This window comes from Asterias rubens, chromosome 1, assembly GCF_902459465.1.
Source record: "Asterias rubens chromosome 1, eAstRub1.3, whole genome shotgun sequence".
Taxonomy (NCBI): domain Eukaryota; kingdom Metazoa; phylum Echinodermata; class Asteroidea; order Forcipulatida; family Asteriidae; genus Asterias; species Asterias rubens.
Genome location: NC_047062.1, coordinates 5,745,802 through 5,764,835, shown reverse-complemented (window position 1 = coordinate 5,764,835; position 19,034 = coordinate 5,745,802). Strand labels below are relative to the sequence as shown.

The 19,034-nt window shown below is 38.8% G+C and overlaps 1 protein-coding gene across 1 annotated transcript in view; it reads left to right on the top strand.

Annotated features, from left to right (window-relative positions):
- Positions 1-6,803: 6,803 nt before the first annotated feature.
- Positions 6,804-19,034, top strand: part of LOC117300465 (sodium/potassium/calcium exchanger 4-like) — a 48,054-nt gene continuing 35,823 nt past the window's right edge. Inside the window, exon 1 of the mRNA XM_033784217.1 lies at positions 6,804-7,450. Coding sequence (XP_033640108.1) covers positions 7,345-7,450 — 106 coding nt within the window. The 5' untranslated portion in view covers positions 6,804-7,344. The remainder of the gene's footprint in view (positions 7,451-19,034) is intronic.

Here is a 19,034-nt window from a genome sequence, read left to right as displayed (position 1 = left end):
CAATGTAGTTGACGCGTTCTGTTTGTGACATTTAAAGGTGAATTTCGAATAATTATATCTTTGAAGGTTACGTTTGACCTCATTCAACACTCTTGCAACCTTCAATGATCTTCCCTCGCCGTGTGAAATGTCAACGGATGGTTATTTTACGTGAGATCATTTCTGACCTGATGGTTTCATGGTTTCATGGTATCCTGATGAGCGAACTCAACCAAGTAATTCATTATTGAGAGACAACCACAGATGTGTAATTAAAACCGTGAATACTGAGAGGGGACAATGACTCGTGCGTTTAGCGTGTATGAATTATTAAAGAAAACACACAGATGGTTTCTGGCATCGTTTTAGATGTACTTTGGGGTAAAACATATTTTCTGCTAATTGTTTGCAGATTTAATCTGCGAATGATATTTATGAGGCCTGTATTGAAATTATTACCGATGACATTCAGTATTAGTAATTACTAAACATAATTATTCGAGACCTCAAGTTTAGAATTTGGGGTCTCGAAATCAAGCATCTGAAAGCAAACAACTTCGTGTGACAAGGTTTTTTTCCTTTCATAGTTATCTCGCAACTCCGACGACCAATCGAGCTCAAATTTTCACAGGTTTGTTACTTATGCATATGTTGAGATATACCAAGTGAGAAGAGTGGTCTTTGATAATTACCAATAGCGTCCTTTAATAACCAACTCACATGCATTGTATTTACTGCTCAGACAACATTCTTCAGGCATGATAATTTTCATGGAATTTGAACGTTGTGTGTGTTGTTTTCGGTTTGCATAAACATTTACAAGCTTTATTGTTGTCTCAGTCTCACATAATAAATTGAAGAGCTTTGTTTGTATGCCCTCCGGCTCAGTGGCGTAACAGTGGAAGGGGAACTCCTTGCCCCCCCCCCCCCGACTCAGACCCCTTGTGACACCCCAACCCAAACAGAAAGTGAGAAAGGGAAATGCACAATAAATTGATCTTAATAGTAATAATACCCCAAAGATAAATAAATAATATATATAGCATATATAAATAAATTAATAAATAGTCAAATAAGCAAATGCAAAGGTTAAATAGATTCATTTTTTAAACAAAACAAAAATGAACAAACAATGATTAATAAATAATATAACATATCAAATTCTGTGTTACCAATAACAAATTATTTTTTCGGGTGGGGGAGTATTTTTTTTACCGGTGTATGCTAAACCGGTAAAAAGTTAAAACTTTCAAGTTATTGTGCTATCACAATGGAAGATAACACGTCGGCCAATCACATTTTTAGATAGAAAAGCTGCGGATATTCAATACCAAAGACTATTCTGCACTTGGTGTATCTCAACATATGCACAAAATAACAAACCTCTGAAAATTTGAACTCAATTGGTCGTCGAAGTTGCGAGATAATAATGGAAGAAAAACACCCTTGTCACACGAAGTTGTGTGTTTTCAGATGCTTGATTTCGGGACCTCAAAATCTATTTCTGAGGTCTCGAAATCAAATTCGTGGAAAATTACTTCTTTCTCGAAAAGTAAGTCACTTCAGAGGAAGCTGTTTGTCACAATTGTTGATATATCAACAGTCCCGCATTGCTCGTTACCAAGATAGTTTGTAAAAAAAATTCGAACATTTATTTTGAATAAGACGTGTCCACTGCCTTTAAAAGTGAAAGGGGAAATCCCGGATAGTCATTCTTTCACTTCAGTGAACAGCCATATCCTGTTTGTGGACACTAGGACAGGATAAATGGGTACCCAATGACAATCGGTGTGACAATGAGCACACCGTACTGCATGGACTGGCCACTGTATACTCTGCACCATGTGGTTTGTGCATCGTGTTTTCAATGATTGTACGACAACGTGTATTCTGAAATGAACGCTGCAATTCAGATCCCGATCACGACCAAATTAAATCTAGCAAGTATCTAGAATTGTCAAACTTACTATTTTAAAAGCTTTAGTTAAAGTTTTATTTGGGATTTTGCCACTGAACCCCCATTTATATGTGAAAAGGAACAAATATTTGACTCGCCCGGCGGGCTAGTGAGAAAGGATTTTGACTCGCCCGACGCTATTTTTACTCGCATTTGGTAATCGGGTGACCGCTAATTTCGAACCCTGACACGGGTGGCAATGATAAATCAGTTTTCTTTACCTGTTATACAGTGGTCTGTGGTTATCCATAAAGAAAGTAAGAAAATTCGATTCTTCGTTTAATTTGGTCCCCTATCACAGAATTGACAAAGTTTGAAGGAGGTATTGTGTTGTTAAATAATCCACTTTATTGTTTAATTATTACATCACATAGGCCTATAATCGATCCGCTCAATTTATATAAAAACAGATAAACCAAAACGATATATATTTATACATTTTCTGCAAGCCCTTTGGACTTAAGAAATACCCCCCCCCCCCCCAGATAGAATGTGTTTGTCAATTATAAGATAAACAAAACAATTCAAAGACAGTCAGTGCTGTTTATTGAAAAGTACCTTTTCGGATGTATTGTATGTTTATTTGAACTGTTTATGTTGTGGCTGAACGTGCATTGATCCACGTCTCATGTTCTAGTCCACAATGGAAAACATTGAACCCAGTAGAGACAGGTGCTTGACAACAAAGATAAACTATTGAACCTAGCCAATGGGTTGTGTAACGTGCTAAATGTACGGTAATAGCTGCCACGAGTACTCTCCAAATACCCGCTGTGGCGACATTGATATAGGCTATTGGTGCGCATCAAGGGGGGAATAAACTTGTTGTTAAAGAGGTCATATAATATTCATGATCGAAGTGTAGAGGTATTCGTTTTTGGTTCTATGCCAGAGTATGCGTTCATTAGTTGGTGTTATCACTGTATACTCAGTACCTTAACCGAGCGCTGTGGAAAAAAAAATCGCAGGCATATTACTCGGTGGGATTCGAACCCACAAAATGAAGAAGGCAAAGATGGGACATGGTCAGCAGAAACGGACAAATTGCAATCGAGAGAGAAGAAATGGGTGAGAGGTTTCAAGCATGGAGGTAGTTCTTTTGTTTCTCTGCGGTTATGTCTCGTCGTTCGAACTCCTTCTCTTCCTTCCTCCATGGTTCTACCTCCATGGTTCAAGCATGATGGTAAACATTATGGACATTTACACTAGGTCCATGGTTCTATGGGAGACGACGGGATGGCTGTGGTTGTGATTGCTGATCGATATCGATGTATCCGGCTACGGTATTATCCTTTATCTATAAGGAAAACTCAATGCACTCCTTGTTTCGATTTAATGTTTTCCTTTTCAAGCGGTGAAGGTGGTCTTATCGAAATACTGTGTGAAAATCAATGTAGGCCTACGCAATGGATCTCTGATGGTCGGCCAAAGAAAATGCTGTATGAAATTTACAGTACCGATAATCATTCCACCAAGAAAAGTAAATTTTTGAACAAAAATGTTGACCTGTTAGTACGGACAAGATATTCACCCCTTACAATTAGGAAAATGTTTTCAGCATGCAAAACCTTCTCGTGATTTTATGCCTACAGTTTAAAATCGTAAATATTCCCCGTCAAAGCCTAGTCTAATCTAATGACTTCTTTGAGGTGAAAATATTGTCGACTATCTATAGCTGAAAACAGCTTACCTTTTCGAAGTCAAGTTCTGAACAAAATTACCTAAACAAATACACACATTCAAACTAAAGTTTTCCAATAGCTTGTGTATAGGCCTATGCATTATGTTATGGCATAATTGGAGATAGGAAACTCCATTGGGAAATTACAGGCACTTGATACTGCTCGTGTGTTCAAAACAGAAAGCTCGCTTCAGGCAATGTTCTTGGAATCTGTGATCTTCATCTAGGATACATCATTGGTTTAATATAAGGAGAGCCAATTTGTTCACATTCATTGTAATAAACACAATACAACCAACTTGTGAACTTTTGTCAGGTCATCCCGTTTTAGTGAAGAAGACAAAAAATATATATTAATGTTGTCAGAAATTAAGGTGCAGCTCGTGTGTCCCGAGTCGGACTCGTCCCTCCGTGCTCGTTACAGAAGTCCTCCAGGGATAGTTCTTATCACAATCTCTGCCTAATATCGATTGCGGAGATCGAAATAAGTAGCTCTGATTGTGACGAGGCGGGCGTCTTCAATGCTATTTCTCTGACTTTGTCATTATTTCCGACGGCTGAATTAATGGACTTACAAATCTGTGATTTGTTTAAGTTATCTTGTCCCGACTAATCCCTGAACCCCTGTATAGTCTTGTCACTAAGATTTGTCGCTCCAAATTAATCGCGGTAAATGAATATTCTTAAAAAATATCCGCATATAGTTTGATTTTTGAATATAGTGCTGTTTGTTGGTGATCATTAATTGGTATAGCAAGCCATGTGGGGTATTAGTTAATCTTTGGCGGGAAAAACAAGTGTCTGCGGTTAAGTTACCAATTATAAACTAAAAATAAAAAGAATATTGCAAGATGCATACCAACCTAAGGAATTATGCTATAAACGCATCAACAGCAAAAACAAAGTTAGTTGCCCGACGTTTCGACCACAGCAGAGTCTTTCTCGAGTGAGCAAAAAGGTCCTTCTTCATAAAGACTCTGATATAAGGTGGCTGCCCCTTCATGGCTATTTATAGGCTATGGCTTCAATACTCAACAAACATATAACGATTGAATAGTTTTTGGCCCATCAATGCCTCGGTCCGCCCCGTGCAGTTTGTTGTCTTGTGCAAATCGAGGGTCGGATAATCACCTCGTACACATCAACAAATACCACATAGGCCACATAGAGCTATGTTGGCCATGTGTGTGACACAAAATAAATCCGAAAAGTTCTGCTGATTTAAAGATACTGCCGTCGATTTCACAAAATGTTAGGACTCGTCTTATCTCGAGTTAGGACGAGTAAACTTAGATTAATCTAAAGGTCTGCATGCTACAGTGCAGGGTTGGGACTCGTCCTAAGTCCTAAGATTAGTCTTAAGTTAGGAAGAGTTTTGTGAAATCGACGGCTGGTACCCTTCAGTCTTGGGATATAAAATGTCAATCTGTCTTAAGATGCCGTTGAGCGATTGGTACTACTGGAATTCAAATAGCTCTATACCCTTTTTCATGTATCCCATTTCATACAATAATTTGGCGTTGCAACACACACAAATCAAAACGCAGTTGTTGAAACGGACAAAACAAACCACATTTTTAAACCAAGTTTCCCTTAGGGCCTAACAGCCTATAATTTTGTCTCTACTCCTTGGTTTGAGGAGGATTTGAACCGAGTCCCAGAGGTGAAAGGATATGGAAAGAAACATCCAACAGAAATTAAAGTTGCAATAAGGCAAATAGGAAAATAATTGCTGTTATGGTTCGATTCATAATTGTGTGAAATTGACGAACGTCGTGTAGTGTTTATTTTTTATTCATTCACGCTTCGTATGAAATGTGTTTTGAGGGATTTTTCCATCCGCAGTGATTATTGTGAAGTTTTGCCGACATGCAAAGTTGCAACTCATACTGACATTTAACAAGTTACAAACATTCACACGCAATACTAATACTCTTTCAATCTGGGCCATAATTTGACCTACTGATCTTTAATACATGTTTACTGAATGAGATATCCAGTTGTGATTTTGCACGCACAAAGTTGTTCATAAAAGTATTAGGCCGTACAGATACAGTTGTGAACACGGGCTATTGAAGATCAGGCCTGAGCTAATTGATTGGATGCATGCATTGTTTGCCATTTCCCTGCTAATTGATTCTAACTGGCCTGTCGTAACTGTGTACTCACTTGGTGTTCTAAGTGATTAAATAAAGGCATTGGCACGCTCTGGAATGTGGGGGTCATGGGTTCGACTCCAGACGAGTGAAAGTGTGGTCTGTGTTTCTCCCGGGCAGGACTTGGAAAGCATAGAATGTTTATGAAACATCAGTATATACAAATATAAATGTAATGTACTACTGTAACAAAAAAGAAAAAGAAAAAAAAGGAAAAAAAAGGGAATTTGTGAAGACAGGAAACACGAAAGTGTAGTTACTTACTCTGTCGACATTTTAAACGCTATCAACTCACATTACAAACAAAAAGTTTGGAGGTAGATTTCGAAAAACATACCTAAATTTCAGTACTACACTTCACGTGAACAGTTCAAACAGTGGTCGTCTCGGAAGCAGTATCATTATTATTATTCGAATTCGGCATGTTATATTGTTCCACTGTATTACATTGGAGCTGATGAACAAAGATGTCTCGACAAACATTCGTACAAATAACTGCAGCACATATGAATCAAAACTTGTGCGCTTAAATAATATGTTCACACTGAAAATTTAAAAATAGGTTTTCCACTGTTCTGTTTGCATTATAGTTTTTGCAGCTCTGTATCAGCTTCATTATTCGAACAGGTAAAGGTAATTACCGATGTTGTACCTGGAACGGAGAGTTGTGAAATTAGTAATTGTGGAAAGAAAACTAATCAGTAATATTTCACGTCAACATAAATACATAATGGTCACGAGTCTGTATCCTCCATTTCATTTCTTAGTCACTCAAGGTGTAACGCTCCTGATAAAAAAAGAAGCCTGTGTAGCTTTGTTTCACTCGAGCACAGCGACACGGATTGTGTGCCTATAAATAACGCGTGTGCCCCGATTGACGTCATATCCCAGGGTTCACGTCACCATGGGAAACCGATTCCGGTCATTCAATTGGCTGCGGGTTATTTCTCAGCTGACTCTGACTCTTGTTGTTAAAAAAAAACCCTGCATGTTGCGGACCCGGGACAAGTGCATTGTATTCATTCACGCGCAGATCGTCTGCTTGGTGTTTATCTGCATGCGTGTTTCTCAACTCTCTCTGCACACACTTCTAAACGTCCAGCTCTGAGCCGTGTGCATGGAGCAGTGTATTATGTGCTTGACATGTCCTGCACACGTTCCTCGCAATATTAGAGTATCCCGTGGAATGCATTTCTGACTTGGATTTCATGATTTGATTCCCCTCCCTGAAGTCTCTAATATACATTCCTTGTTCATTTCGTGACTGGGAATATAACTCGGAAAGGTGCATTTTGTAATCTCAGACCATGGAACGCACAGTGTTGCTTCGTATCTCCCCATAGCAGGATTTTGTGCCGACAGGGTTGTTTATTGCTTGCGTTTGCCGAGGAGCAGTGTCGTCGTGCGGGGACAACACGTTGGACAGCCCGCCTTCTTGTTCTGGTGGTTACCCGCGACGTCTGTAGGGGAATTACCAAAACAATAAAATTCCTCCAACCGACATTGTGCTTTTTGAGTGATAGTTCTGCCCATTTCTCTTTCTTGGCTGGACCCTTTTTGAGTAAGGAATAATGAGGCGTACAAGGGGACTTTTTATGGGACGGAGAGTGTTGTTCATTACTGTGATATTCTGCTTATCGGCTGGACTATCCTGGCTGGGGAATAACTTTAAACCAGGTGAGTGTGTTTCGAAATGAAAGTTTAGGACCGTGTGCAGCTTATGCCAAATCAATTGGGCGGCCTTTTGAAGTTCTGATGGGGGTATCTGAAGTGTCACTTTACACGACGAGGGGCATAACTAGTATCAATTTCCTATGAGTGGATTATGGAACCGCGTTTATTTCACATTTTCCGTAGGTTATTGAAGTTAGACACGCCTCATATAAATGCAGCTGTCAGTCGGCCAACATTAAAGGCAGTGGACACTTTTGGTAATTTCTCAAAATAATTATTAGCATAAAACCTTTCTCGGTAACGAGTAATGGGGAGAGGTTGATGGTATAAACATTGTGAGAAACGGCTCCCTCTGAAGTGGCGTAGTTTTCGAGAAAGAAGTAATTTTCCATGAATTTGGTTTCGAGACCTCAGATTTAGAATTTGAGTTCTCGGTCTGTTATGTTATGCATGTTGAGATACACCAACTCTAACTGTGAAGACTGGTATTTTAGTACAACTACCAATAGTGTCTTTAATGTTCTGAAAACGTTTCAATTACTTTGGGCTGTTGTTAAAGAGTTCTTTACAGTGTATGTATTTGAATAGTAGCTAGTGGGTCAAGAGATATTTATTCATTTATTGGAAGTTCCTTATTTTTGTATAGAGATAGAGCACTTGTTTACACATGACACACTGAAGGCAAATAAATACAGAGACTTCCCTGCCACTCCGAGAAGTGTTTATTTATTTATACGTTATAGGACAGCAATGTATCTTGCTGCATTGCGCTACACCATTAACTTGACCTTTTGCCTACTTGAAATTATATACAAAATACTGCTTTTTAATATGAAGGCCTATTAAACCTTACTAGATTTTATTTGTATCTCCACCGTGCAAAGTTTCATATCCTACTCGTGCACATGGTTTTACATCAAACTTTCTCCATTCACAATTCAACTAATGTACATGGTCTTATACTGTTATATTTCTGTATTTATATTTCAATATTGTATCTTGTACTGTTTGTTGAAATCTTGGCCGAATAAATAATAATAATAATATTGTATTCCCAACATCCAAACTTTAAACCCTACTCTATGCACACGGTACACATACGCCAAGGGTTCCCACTTATTTCCCACCCGACCCTATTTATTCTTCATTCCGTCAAATGTATAATTTGTGCAATTATAAAGAGTGCAGATTTTATATTTTGTCGTCATTATCTTTCACAGTTATTTTACTGGCGGAGAGTTCCAAATGTATAAACGGTGAAGTGTTTCTTCATTGACAACGTTTCATGGTCAACCGTGGTCCTTTCTCTATGGTCAACCCCATTGTCCTTTCTCCATGGTCAAACCCCATTGTCTTGTGTGATGTGTTTTGTGTACCGTTATGTTTGAGGAACAAATAAAAGGTCATTTATCCCCGACCAGGTTCAGGATGTTACATAAAGACGTATGAATGGTGAAGCCATGTATTACGTAATATCGTGTGGTTAATGATTGCTTAACCCATTTTAGATGTATGCCTGCGGGGCACTTCGTGTCCTCCATGGTGTCATCTAGGACATCAGCTTAAACATGAAGCAAGGTCATTGCTTTATGGCTTAAAGTATAGTTGTTATGCCAGCAAAGAGGTAAAAATAAACCAAGATTGACTTGCTTTTTATGTGAAATATATAAAAGAAAAACTAATTTTTTGAGATATTGTTGTTGTTTCTGAAGATAGTTGGTGGTGTGGTTTATAGGAAGATTGCCTGCGTCTTCTCTTCTGAAGACACGCAGATTACATTGCATGAAACGTCTAGACGTATATAGACCTTTATCTTTCAGTGATGCTCGGTATCTTTATAATTTTAACCACCGCAGGCATGTCCCTCGTTGATCATTTTATCAGAGTTGTTTAGAAATTCCTGAGCTTGTTCCCAGATAGGGATAATGTCTCTAACCTATAGGCGTCACAATGCCGAACATAATTGGAGTACAGTGATTTAGCCTTAGTGTCTAAGCCTGGCCTGTTCAGTGTTTAGAACCAACTAACACTTACATTACGAACGATAGTTGTCATGCCGTATATTGGAGAGTGTTGTGTCGTCAACCCTTCGCACACTAACCTCAGCCCTCCAAAATCCTTCTGAGTCTTCTTTGCTGAAATGAAGCCTTGAAGGATTCAGAGGGAAAGAGGGCTGTAGGTTCAAATACCTATGGGGTGCACTGGGTGGGAATTCCAGGCCCATGTATTAAAGCCATTGGACACTATTGGTAATTGTCAAAGACTAGCCTTCACAGTTGGTGTATCTCAACATTATGGATAAAATAATAAACCTGTGAAAATTTGAGCTCAATCGGTCGTCGAAGTTGCGAGATAATAACAAAAGAAAAAACACCATTGTCAGACGAAGTTGTGTGCTTTCAGATGCTTGATTTCGAGACGTCAAATTCTAAATCTGAGGTCTCGAAATCAAATTCGTGGAAAATAACTTCTTTCTCGAAAACTACATTACTTCAGAGGGAGCCGTTTCTCACAATGTTTGATACTATCAACCTCTCCCCATTACTCGTTACCGAGAAAGGTATGCTAATAATTATTTTGAGTAATTAAACCAATAGTGTCCACTGCCTATAAGTCCAAACATAGTATATGTAGAGGATGATATTTGAGGAATAAGGTTCAATTTCGGCAAGTGGGCCTCGGGGAGTATGAGGATAGTATAATCAACGCTCATTGACATTTGATTTGATATTGATTGTGAGTTTGATACTGTGGAAATAAACTGATTGATTGATTGATTGACAGTAAATTAATCAAACGACAACGCGTGACACCCAAGTGCGGTTTAAAGGTACTGGAAACTGTTTAATAACCCAAAACAATTATTAGCATACAAACTTAATTTGTAACGAGCAATTTATATAGATAGCTGTTGATAGTATAAAACACGAGAAACGGCTCCACCTGAAGTTTCATAGTTTTTTCGAAAGAGGTAATTTCTCACTCAATTAATAAAATACTTCCGGTCTAAAGTCTTTTATTATGCATCTGAATGGTAAAAGTTGTGCAACGAGGGTGTTGTTTCTTCCATATCTTGCAACTTCGATGACCATTCGAGCCCAAATGTTCACAGGCCTATGTTGGGAGACACCAAGGTGAGAAGGCTAGTTTGACTATTATTACCAAACTTTCCACCAGTGCATTTGAAGCACGCATACATTTGTAATTGCACAAGACAAGTAGCATCTGCCCATTATGTGACAAAACATTTAGGGACTACATGAAATAAAAAAAAACTGTGAAATGTTAAGTTCAATTTGTTATTATCTGACAAAATAGTGCAAACCTCTATCAATGTTTTCAATCATTTCGGACTCACAAGCTCTTAAATAAATTTCTCAAAAACTACACCAATGTAGGCCTACATTATACAAATATTGACTGCTTCGAGTGCTATGGTTAAAACTATGACTCTCGAGGTGATCCCCGGAGCGTTCATGAACGCCCCGGGGATCACCTCGGGAGTCATAGTTTTAACCATTGCACGAGTAGAAGCAGTCAATATTTGTTTTATAACACCCCAAACATGTCTAAATTTAAGTTACAGACCTGAATGCTACAATCCACGGACGACGCGAATACAGATTGCAAAAACTTTTACTGTGTTGCATGTAGTGTCGTGCAATCCGAAATGGTTACAAACTGTTAATTTATCATCCTCGTACACGCAACGGACGTCTGGGTACTGCACGCCGCGTGTGATTGTCCTCGGACTAGCGCACGGCAAACCGATGCACTCTCACACGGCCGTCGTCTAGCAAAACTAAGACATGTCATGTTACGCGCTCTAAACCAATGAACAGGCAGAATATTTGTAAGGTGTGTTATAAAAGTTTATATAAATAAGCACTGTCAGTACCTTTAAGGCTCATGTAAAAAAATCCATTGACATGTATCTCAGGTGGGATCCGAGGCTATATATCGAATCTTCTTTTTTGAATTAATAAATGTTAAATTTGCATTGGGGACAAATTATGCTTGAGTGTTGGTCACGTTCGAGCTATATCAGTGACAGTTGCAACGTAAAGTCAGCCTTAACTCTGTTCGATTGTACCGCCAAGATGTTGTTGTTATTACGTTTAAAGGAACACGTTGCCTTGGATCGGTCGAGTTGGTCTTTGAAAAGCGTTTGTAACCGTTTGTTATAAAATGCATGTGGGTAGAAAGATGTTGTTAAAGTAGAATACAATGATCCAGACAAACAAGCCTCGAAATTGCACGGTTTTCCTTTTACCTCGTCGACTAACACGGTCGGCCATTTATGGGAGTCAAATTGACTCCCATAAATGGCCGACCGTTTTAGTTCGCACAGTAAAAGGAAAACCTCGCAATTTCGAGGCAAATTGTGTGGATCATTGTATTCTACTTTAAAAACATTTTCCCAACCATATGCATTTTATAAAAAACGGTTACGAACGCTTTTTATAGACCAACTCGTCCGATCCAAGGCAACCTGTTCCCATCCCCTGACGTATGTAAACAAAAAGTACAACGGATACCTTCTTTGCCTGTGCAAGTGGGAGTGGGCAATATGGACACTTGATTTATTTCGGGCGCATTATTCCTGTTGGCCACAGCATTGTTTTGTGTGAAATTGTGTAATCAGCCTATAGTCACACTGATATACCGTATTAAACCGTTTATGACGTAATCTATAGATTGCATTTAATGAAAAAGTCTGGCCCCTTATCGACTGTTAGTGACGTCAGTGCAGAGATTTTACGTAGGGATCCAATGAATGTGCTTTTTAAAGAACTCGCGATACCGGATGTGCATAAAAGCGTAAGTTGACGTCACGGTCACTAGACAACTTTTATTGATTACAGAACTATGAGAAAGCCGAAACAACACTTGAAATCCAAACTGACCTACGGCGCCTCTTTGCGTTGTCATTATCTGTGGTTCACGTCGCTTAAAGTAAAAAAAAAAAAAAAAAAATCAAAGAAAAAAAAAAAAACAGACACGCGCACCACCAACAAACATATTTTTAACAGAAAGACAACTCAATCCTCCCTTTATTTTAAAACATAATGTTGGGCTCAATGCTCCCTTATTACAAGTTCCATGAGCGGTGGTGGTCGGGCAGCAATCCGATGTACTTTTTTTGTATGATTTTAACCGACAAAATTATAAATTGTGCAAACTGAACTTATGGAATAAAATGAGTCTCTGTTTGAGCACACTGAATCTCGCTCAAATTGATTGTTTGTAAATTTCAGCACTGGTTCTCCACTCGCTAGTGGATAATGGATCACAGTTGTGACAATGAATGGCATTTATGATTGCCAATATAAATTCTGCAATTGATCCTGGAAGCTTAGTATGTCCTTGCACTTTTACATACAACATCTCGAGTCTTCTTTCCACTCTTTTCTTTTCTGCAAATCCTTGACAAATTGATGACTGTGCGTTAGAATTGTTCAATTGGGAATCTATCATGTCTGTACCTATTGCCGGTCAAAGCGAACGGACATTTATTTCTTTTGGAAGGGACATTAAATTCACATGCTCTTGTCTGTAATATTGAAAAGCTGGAAAGATTGGTATTGTCAGAGGCTGTGCGCCTCAAACTTAATTACATTTGGTTCTCGTAGGTAAAACAAAATACATCACAAATGTGAAGAGTATTTATACACGGTTTTGTTTACAACACACTGGTTGTACTATTCAGAGATCTTAAAGGCAGATGACACTAATTGGTAATTCCTCAAAATAATTATTAGTATAAAACCTTACTTGGTAACGAGTAATGAAGAGAGGGTGATAGTATAAAACATTGTGAGATACGGCTCTCTCTGAAGTGACGAAGTTTTCCAGAAAGAAGTTATTTTCCGCGAAATTGATTTCGAGACCTCAGATTTAGAATTTTGAGGTCTCGAAATCAAGCATCTGAAAGCACACAACTTCGTGTGACAAGGTGTTTTTTCTTTAATTATTATCTCGCAACTTCGACGACCGATTGAGCTCAAATTTTCACAGGTTTGTTATTTTATGCATATGATGAGATACACCAAGTGAGAAGACTGGTCTTTGACAATTACCAATAGTGCCTATGGTCTTTAAATATATATATATAGACGTATAGGCTTATGTTAATGTTCAAATCATATTGTTTGTTAGTGCATATGAAATTGAATTTATTATTAGTTTAAAATGTGTGCACCCACATACGTGCATTCCTGCAGATTTCCCACCCATGGTGTTAAACAGCAGGGAACATAAGTGAATTATTATATCGTCGTTATAAGCAATGACGTTACCAGCTTACAAACAATCTTGAATAATGATGCAGCTAGCAGGAGAAATTTAGGAATTCAGAGATGACTCTTGGAAATTGCGAGTGTTCAGGCTGGAGCAGATGCTTGATGCTCATTGTGAGAATACGCGAACTATAATATGCAACCATAATTTCTCATATTTTTTTTTCGGGGGCTGACATAAAACAGCAATCTGTCAAACCAACGTTAAATTCTTCAGGGATATTTTTAAAGTGCGCCTTTCGTCTAAGACGAAAGGTGTTGATACAAGTGGCTAATTTCATAGAGTTGTTTAGCATACTTTTGCTTAGCAGAAATGAGCAGGATAAAAGTCACAATTTATGACATGGCTGTAGCCTTATTCTGGTAAGCATAATTTGTTTGTGCTTGGTGACTTTTTATAAGCAGCTCTGTGAAATTGGGCCCTGATTCGTGTTTCCTACTTTTTGTTTTCACCACGTGTTACCCAGTCTAAGAAAAATAGTTTGTTTGACACTTTCTTAAAAAAATAATATAAGGAAAGGAAATTATCTGTGCATTTCTAGAAACCGAGAAGTCGATGTATTTCATTATAAACCCCGTATCCAAGCATCTCACGTCAAATCAAGTGGGATACGTAGAAGCATTTCTAAGAGAGAAATTCCTCTGATTCGTGAGGCGATTGTTTTCCCTCTAAGCCGCTCGAATTGGATTATGTTTTTTCCCCGCGTGATATAAATGCGGATGCTAGCGCATTATTAATTCACGTTTGGGTTTCGGGCCGCCTGTGCAATAATTCTTCCGCTTGTTCGACCGCGTGCGTGTATAGTGACTACCGTCGTGTCATCGATTTTGGTAACATTTGATTTTCCGGATACCGGTTTACGCAAGGAATCAGATTCAAGTCGCGTAGATGTATTGCATCGAGGATTTACACTTTGGTGGATTTGGGGATGTAGATTTTATTTTTCATTTTTGGTGGAGACCGGTAGTGATCCAATATCCAATTCATATGATTAAAATATCAGTTATCGGAATGACGAACTGAAGGCGATCACATCATTTTGGGATTTCATTTCAGTTCAGTGACAACGCCAGCTTGCATTTTTTTGACACATCAAAATAGGCACTGTCGTTGTGCTTTTCAATGGGGAATTTTTGTTTCTGAATCGATTCTTAAAGGGAATCCTTTAAATAAAGAATTCATGACATTTCTGAGAATGACAATTCTCAACGGCAGAAAAAAAACCTTGCCGCCATTTTACCTACAAAATCGTTGTGACTGTGTATGTTGCAAATACATAGCATTTGAGCTATGTGCAGCCCCCCCCCCCCCAACACACACTGAAACAACCCTTCGGGTAAATTATCAGGACTGCGTAAAACTGGTGCTGATGTCACAGTCAATCAAATTTCATTCGGTTAAAGTAAACTCCAAAAGCTTTAACGTCACCCTCTGTACGCAAACCCATTCGTCTTGTTAAAGTGCCCGTTAAGTCTTGTGATAAATAAATTCATGTGCAGCTTGTTTAAATCCCAATCGGTATAGGGAGAAAGAGCCTCGACGGTATTGGCACGTAGATGTTATACGAATGATACTGCGGTGAGAAAACAAGAGAGACGACCTGTGTCCCCATAGCATATAGTTTGGCCTTTTCGAAACCGCGGGTCTGGATTGTTTGAAGCTCCGTGCCGAAAGCACACAATTTAAAATGAGATGACGGGGCCCAAGCCGGAGCCAGCCTAAGTCACAGTCTAAGCCCCAGACGTAGTTTCGAACAGGGACTATAGGCACACCGGTCAGACCACAGAGCTGAGTGGCCGCCAGTTCCAGATCAATTTTGAAGTAATACACACAGTTATATGCAGCACTTTCATCCAATTAAACAACGACCGTTATAGTTGATCGATGTGACTTATTAAGCCTGGTGATTGTTCTATGGCGTCAACTCCAATCTGTCCACATTGCCGTTTTTCACAAATTAGCACCCGTCCGATTTGAAGAATAACGAACGGATGGGGAAAATACAAATTAAGGGCACAACTTTTTGGTTTTAAATCAGATACATCAGATAAATCAAGCATTATTTAATCATAAACTTTGACCAGTGTTGAGTTACAAGCAAGACAAGAATACACTTGCCGGGTTGAGATGGTCAAGTCCGTGCACCAAAGGATGCAGTGCCACGTGCTGCCTGTCAATTTTGATATCTCCCAATGGTGCACTGTCAGATGAGGAATGTTATACCAATGTGTGCTGAGGGCAAAATGTATCAGCACCAATATACACTCTATATACAGAATGTGTTGAGTTAAAGGCAGTGGACACTATTGATAATTACTCAAAATAATTGTTAGCATAAAACCTTACTTGGTAACGAGTAATGGGGAGAGATTAATGGTACAAAACATTGTGAGAAACGGCTCCCTCTGAGGTGCCATAATTTCCGAGAAAGAAGTAATTTTCCACGAATTTGATTTCGAGACCTCAAATTTAGAACTTGAGGTCTTGAAAACAACCATCTGAACGCACACAATTTCGTGTGACAAGGGTGTTTTTTTCTTTGATTATTATCTCGCAAGTTCGATGACCGATTGAGCTCAAATTTTCACAGGTTTGTTATTTTATGGATATGATGAGATACACCAAGTGAGAAGACTGGACTTTGACAATTACCAATAGTGTCCAATGCCTTTAATGTCGTCTCGCATAAATATATATATCCATTGTAAAACGCGCGTCGTCCCTGTTGATTCCCGATGGTAGCATGATCAACATTGTGTGCCATTGTGAATGTGGGTCGCCCAGATACCAGACACTCCGTGACTTTCAAATGGCTTTTCGGTTATCTTTTTGTAATGACTTCATGGCATTGACGTTATCTGAAAATGTATGAGGGTTATCACTAATTGAAACGGGGTATAATGCCATCTCTATTTGCCCTTTTGGTGGGTGAAATCAGAAGGCCCATGTACGCCAAGCAACATTGTGAACCATAAATGTGAACACCATTTCCAAAACATTTGCGGTGCAGTGGATGTAAGTGATCGTGATCGTGATAGGTTTTGGTTTCAAAGAGTGTGATAACTGCTCCTAATGTCTTCAGAAATTTTGCCATCTTATATTTTCAAGTGCGACATTATTTGTCATGTGTAGGCCTACTCTCCGCGTGATTTTGATCTGATGAAAAAAACCCTGCAAAACAAAGACCGTTTTTGTGAAAATAACCCGTATCTCAGTATTACAATTAGTTTTCGTAAATCAATTTAAGGCAGTGTGGACACTATTGGTAATTAATCAAAATAATTAATAGCGTAAAACCTTACTTGGTATAAAGAGATGTTGATAGTATAAACGTTGTGAGGAACGGTTCCCTCTGAAGTAACGTAGTTTTTGAGAAAGAAGTAATTTTTCCATGAATTTGATTTCGAGACCTCAGAATTAGAATTTTGAGGTATCGAAATCAAGCATCTGAAAGTACACAACTTCGTGCGAAAAGGGTGTTTTTTCTCGCAACTTTGATGACTAATTTAGCTAAAATTTTCACAGGTTTGTTATTTTATGCATATGTTGAGATACACCAAGTGAGAAGACTGGTCTATGACCATTACCAATAGTGTCCATATCTTTAAGTAACACAAACGTATGTCAGTTGACAATTGTTACCAAAACACGTGCAATACATACTTTGAATTCCAATATTCTGTTCTAAACCTCATTGGTGTATTAAGCGTAAGTGTTCCGGTGAGAAAAAAAACAATCTTGCAAACGCAGCATGTTCGACATTAAAATTTGGCTTGGCGGCCATTTTGAATCATGTTCATCTGAGGATACCAGACTAGAATGTCCTTAATGGTAAAAACAGCAGTTTCTCCTCCACTCGGCGAGACCATGCCCAGAACGGAGTTAATACTCCTAGACATTGATAAAGCATCTGTGTGGATTATTCTTCAAAAGCTGGACGGGAACTCGTCATCTTTCAATCATCCTGGAGTCCGTAAAGCCCTTCTGGGTTATGGACGTTCCATGCACACCGGCTTAACACATTTATTCCTTCTTGGCACAAATTAATTTGGTTCCAGCACGGATATGTGATTCCGGGGAAAAGACTAAGTCGGTGATTTTGACGGGAGTTTCTGGGGAGCGGATGAGACACTCGAGTGTTATAATCGTTAGGTAACTCACTTTCGTTTTCACAATCACAGAACAAACTTTAAAGTTGCCTTGTACCGGTTAAATGTCACTGGTTTGGGAAATAACCTTGTAAAATGGAAAAGAACGCACGGGATGATTTTGCACTTTCAATTAAATATGTGTACGGTTCGTGGAAACCTTCAGGTTAATTCCGTGTTCTGTCTTTGAACTGCCTATTACATGATGTTATTGGTGTACTTTTACTTCGCCACAAAAGTCATTAAACATGCACACTGATAGGATCGGACAAACATAGAAAGACATCTAACAAAAAAAGAGGTGAAATTCACTGAAAATGTTAATAGTTGTGGAGAAGGCTAGACTATAATGGGGGGGGAAATAAAACGTTTTCCTTTAACCAAAGGGTTCAGTCTGTCAAAAAAGGTTCAGACAAGCTTTACATGCGGGAAAATCTAAAAAAAGGTATTGTAAAATCGTATAGTATTAAAGGATGTATAGCACGTTATAGAACTGTAACCGCTAAATATTGGTGAAAGAGCACAACTCATTTTCGCCTTTAGAGATAGAGGTAGAAAATTTAAATTCATGCTTTAGCTTTGGGCTGATTTCCAAGGACCATTAACATTGTATCACTGACGGCGGTGACAGCAAGTGATATCTTGTCCTTTCACCATTCCATAGATATTATCGCAAAGTCCGCGCATGGATACCCTTAAACGCTCCAAGCGTCCTCGTCTTCTCGGAGATCAAGCGATACGGCATAAATTGGATGCAAAGAAGACATAAAACAAGATTGTAACGTGAAATTGCAACCATCTTGTAATTTGTTATACAGAAGGAGACTACGAGAAAAAAGTGGTTGCTGATATGAATGCGTTGTAGTTGTTGGTGTCCGTTGTTTCGTGATGTGAATTCAGTTATCGGTGATCGCCGCTGGGGAGTGTGGGTTAGTAGATTTGTATCCAGCAATGCATAGGACTCGATCCTCTACCCTTAGATTAGGTCAATCAAAGATATCGAGATGGCTTCTCTTGGGAGGGAGAGAGAGCTTCGAGATGAGCGGGGGAAGAGGGGGTCTTCTTCATGCCTGCTTGAGAGCGATGGCTGGCTGCTTGACCTCTATACTTTGATTACTTCTTATTGTGTAGGAGAAATA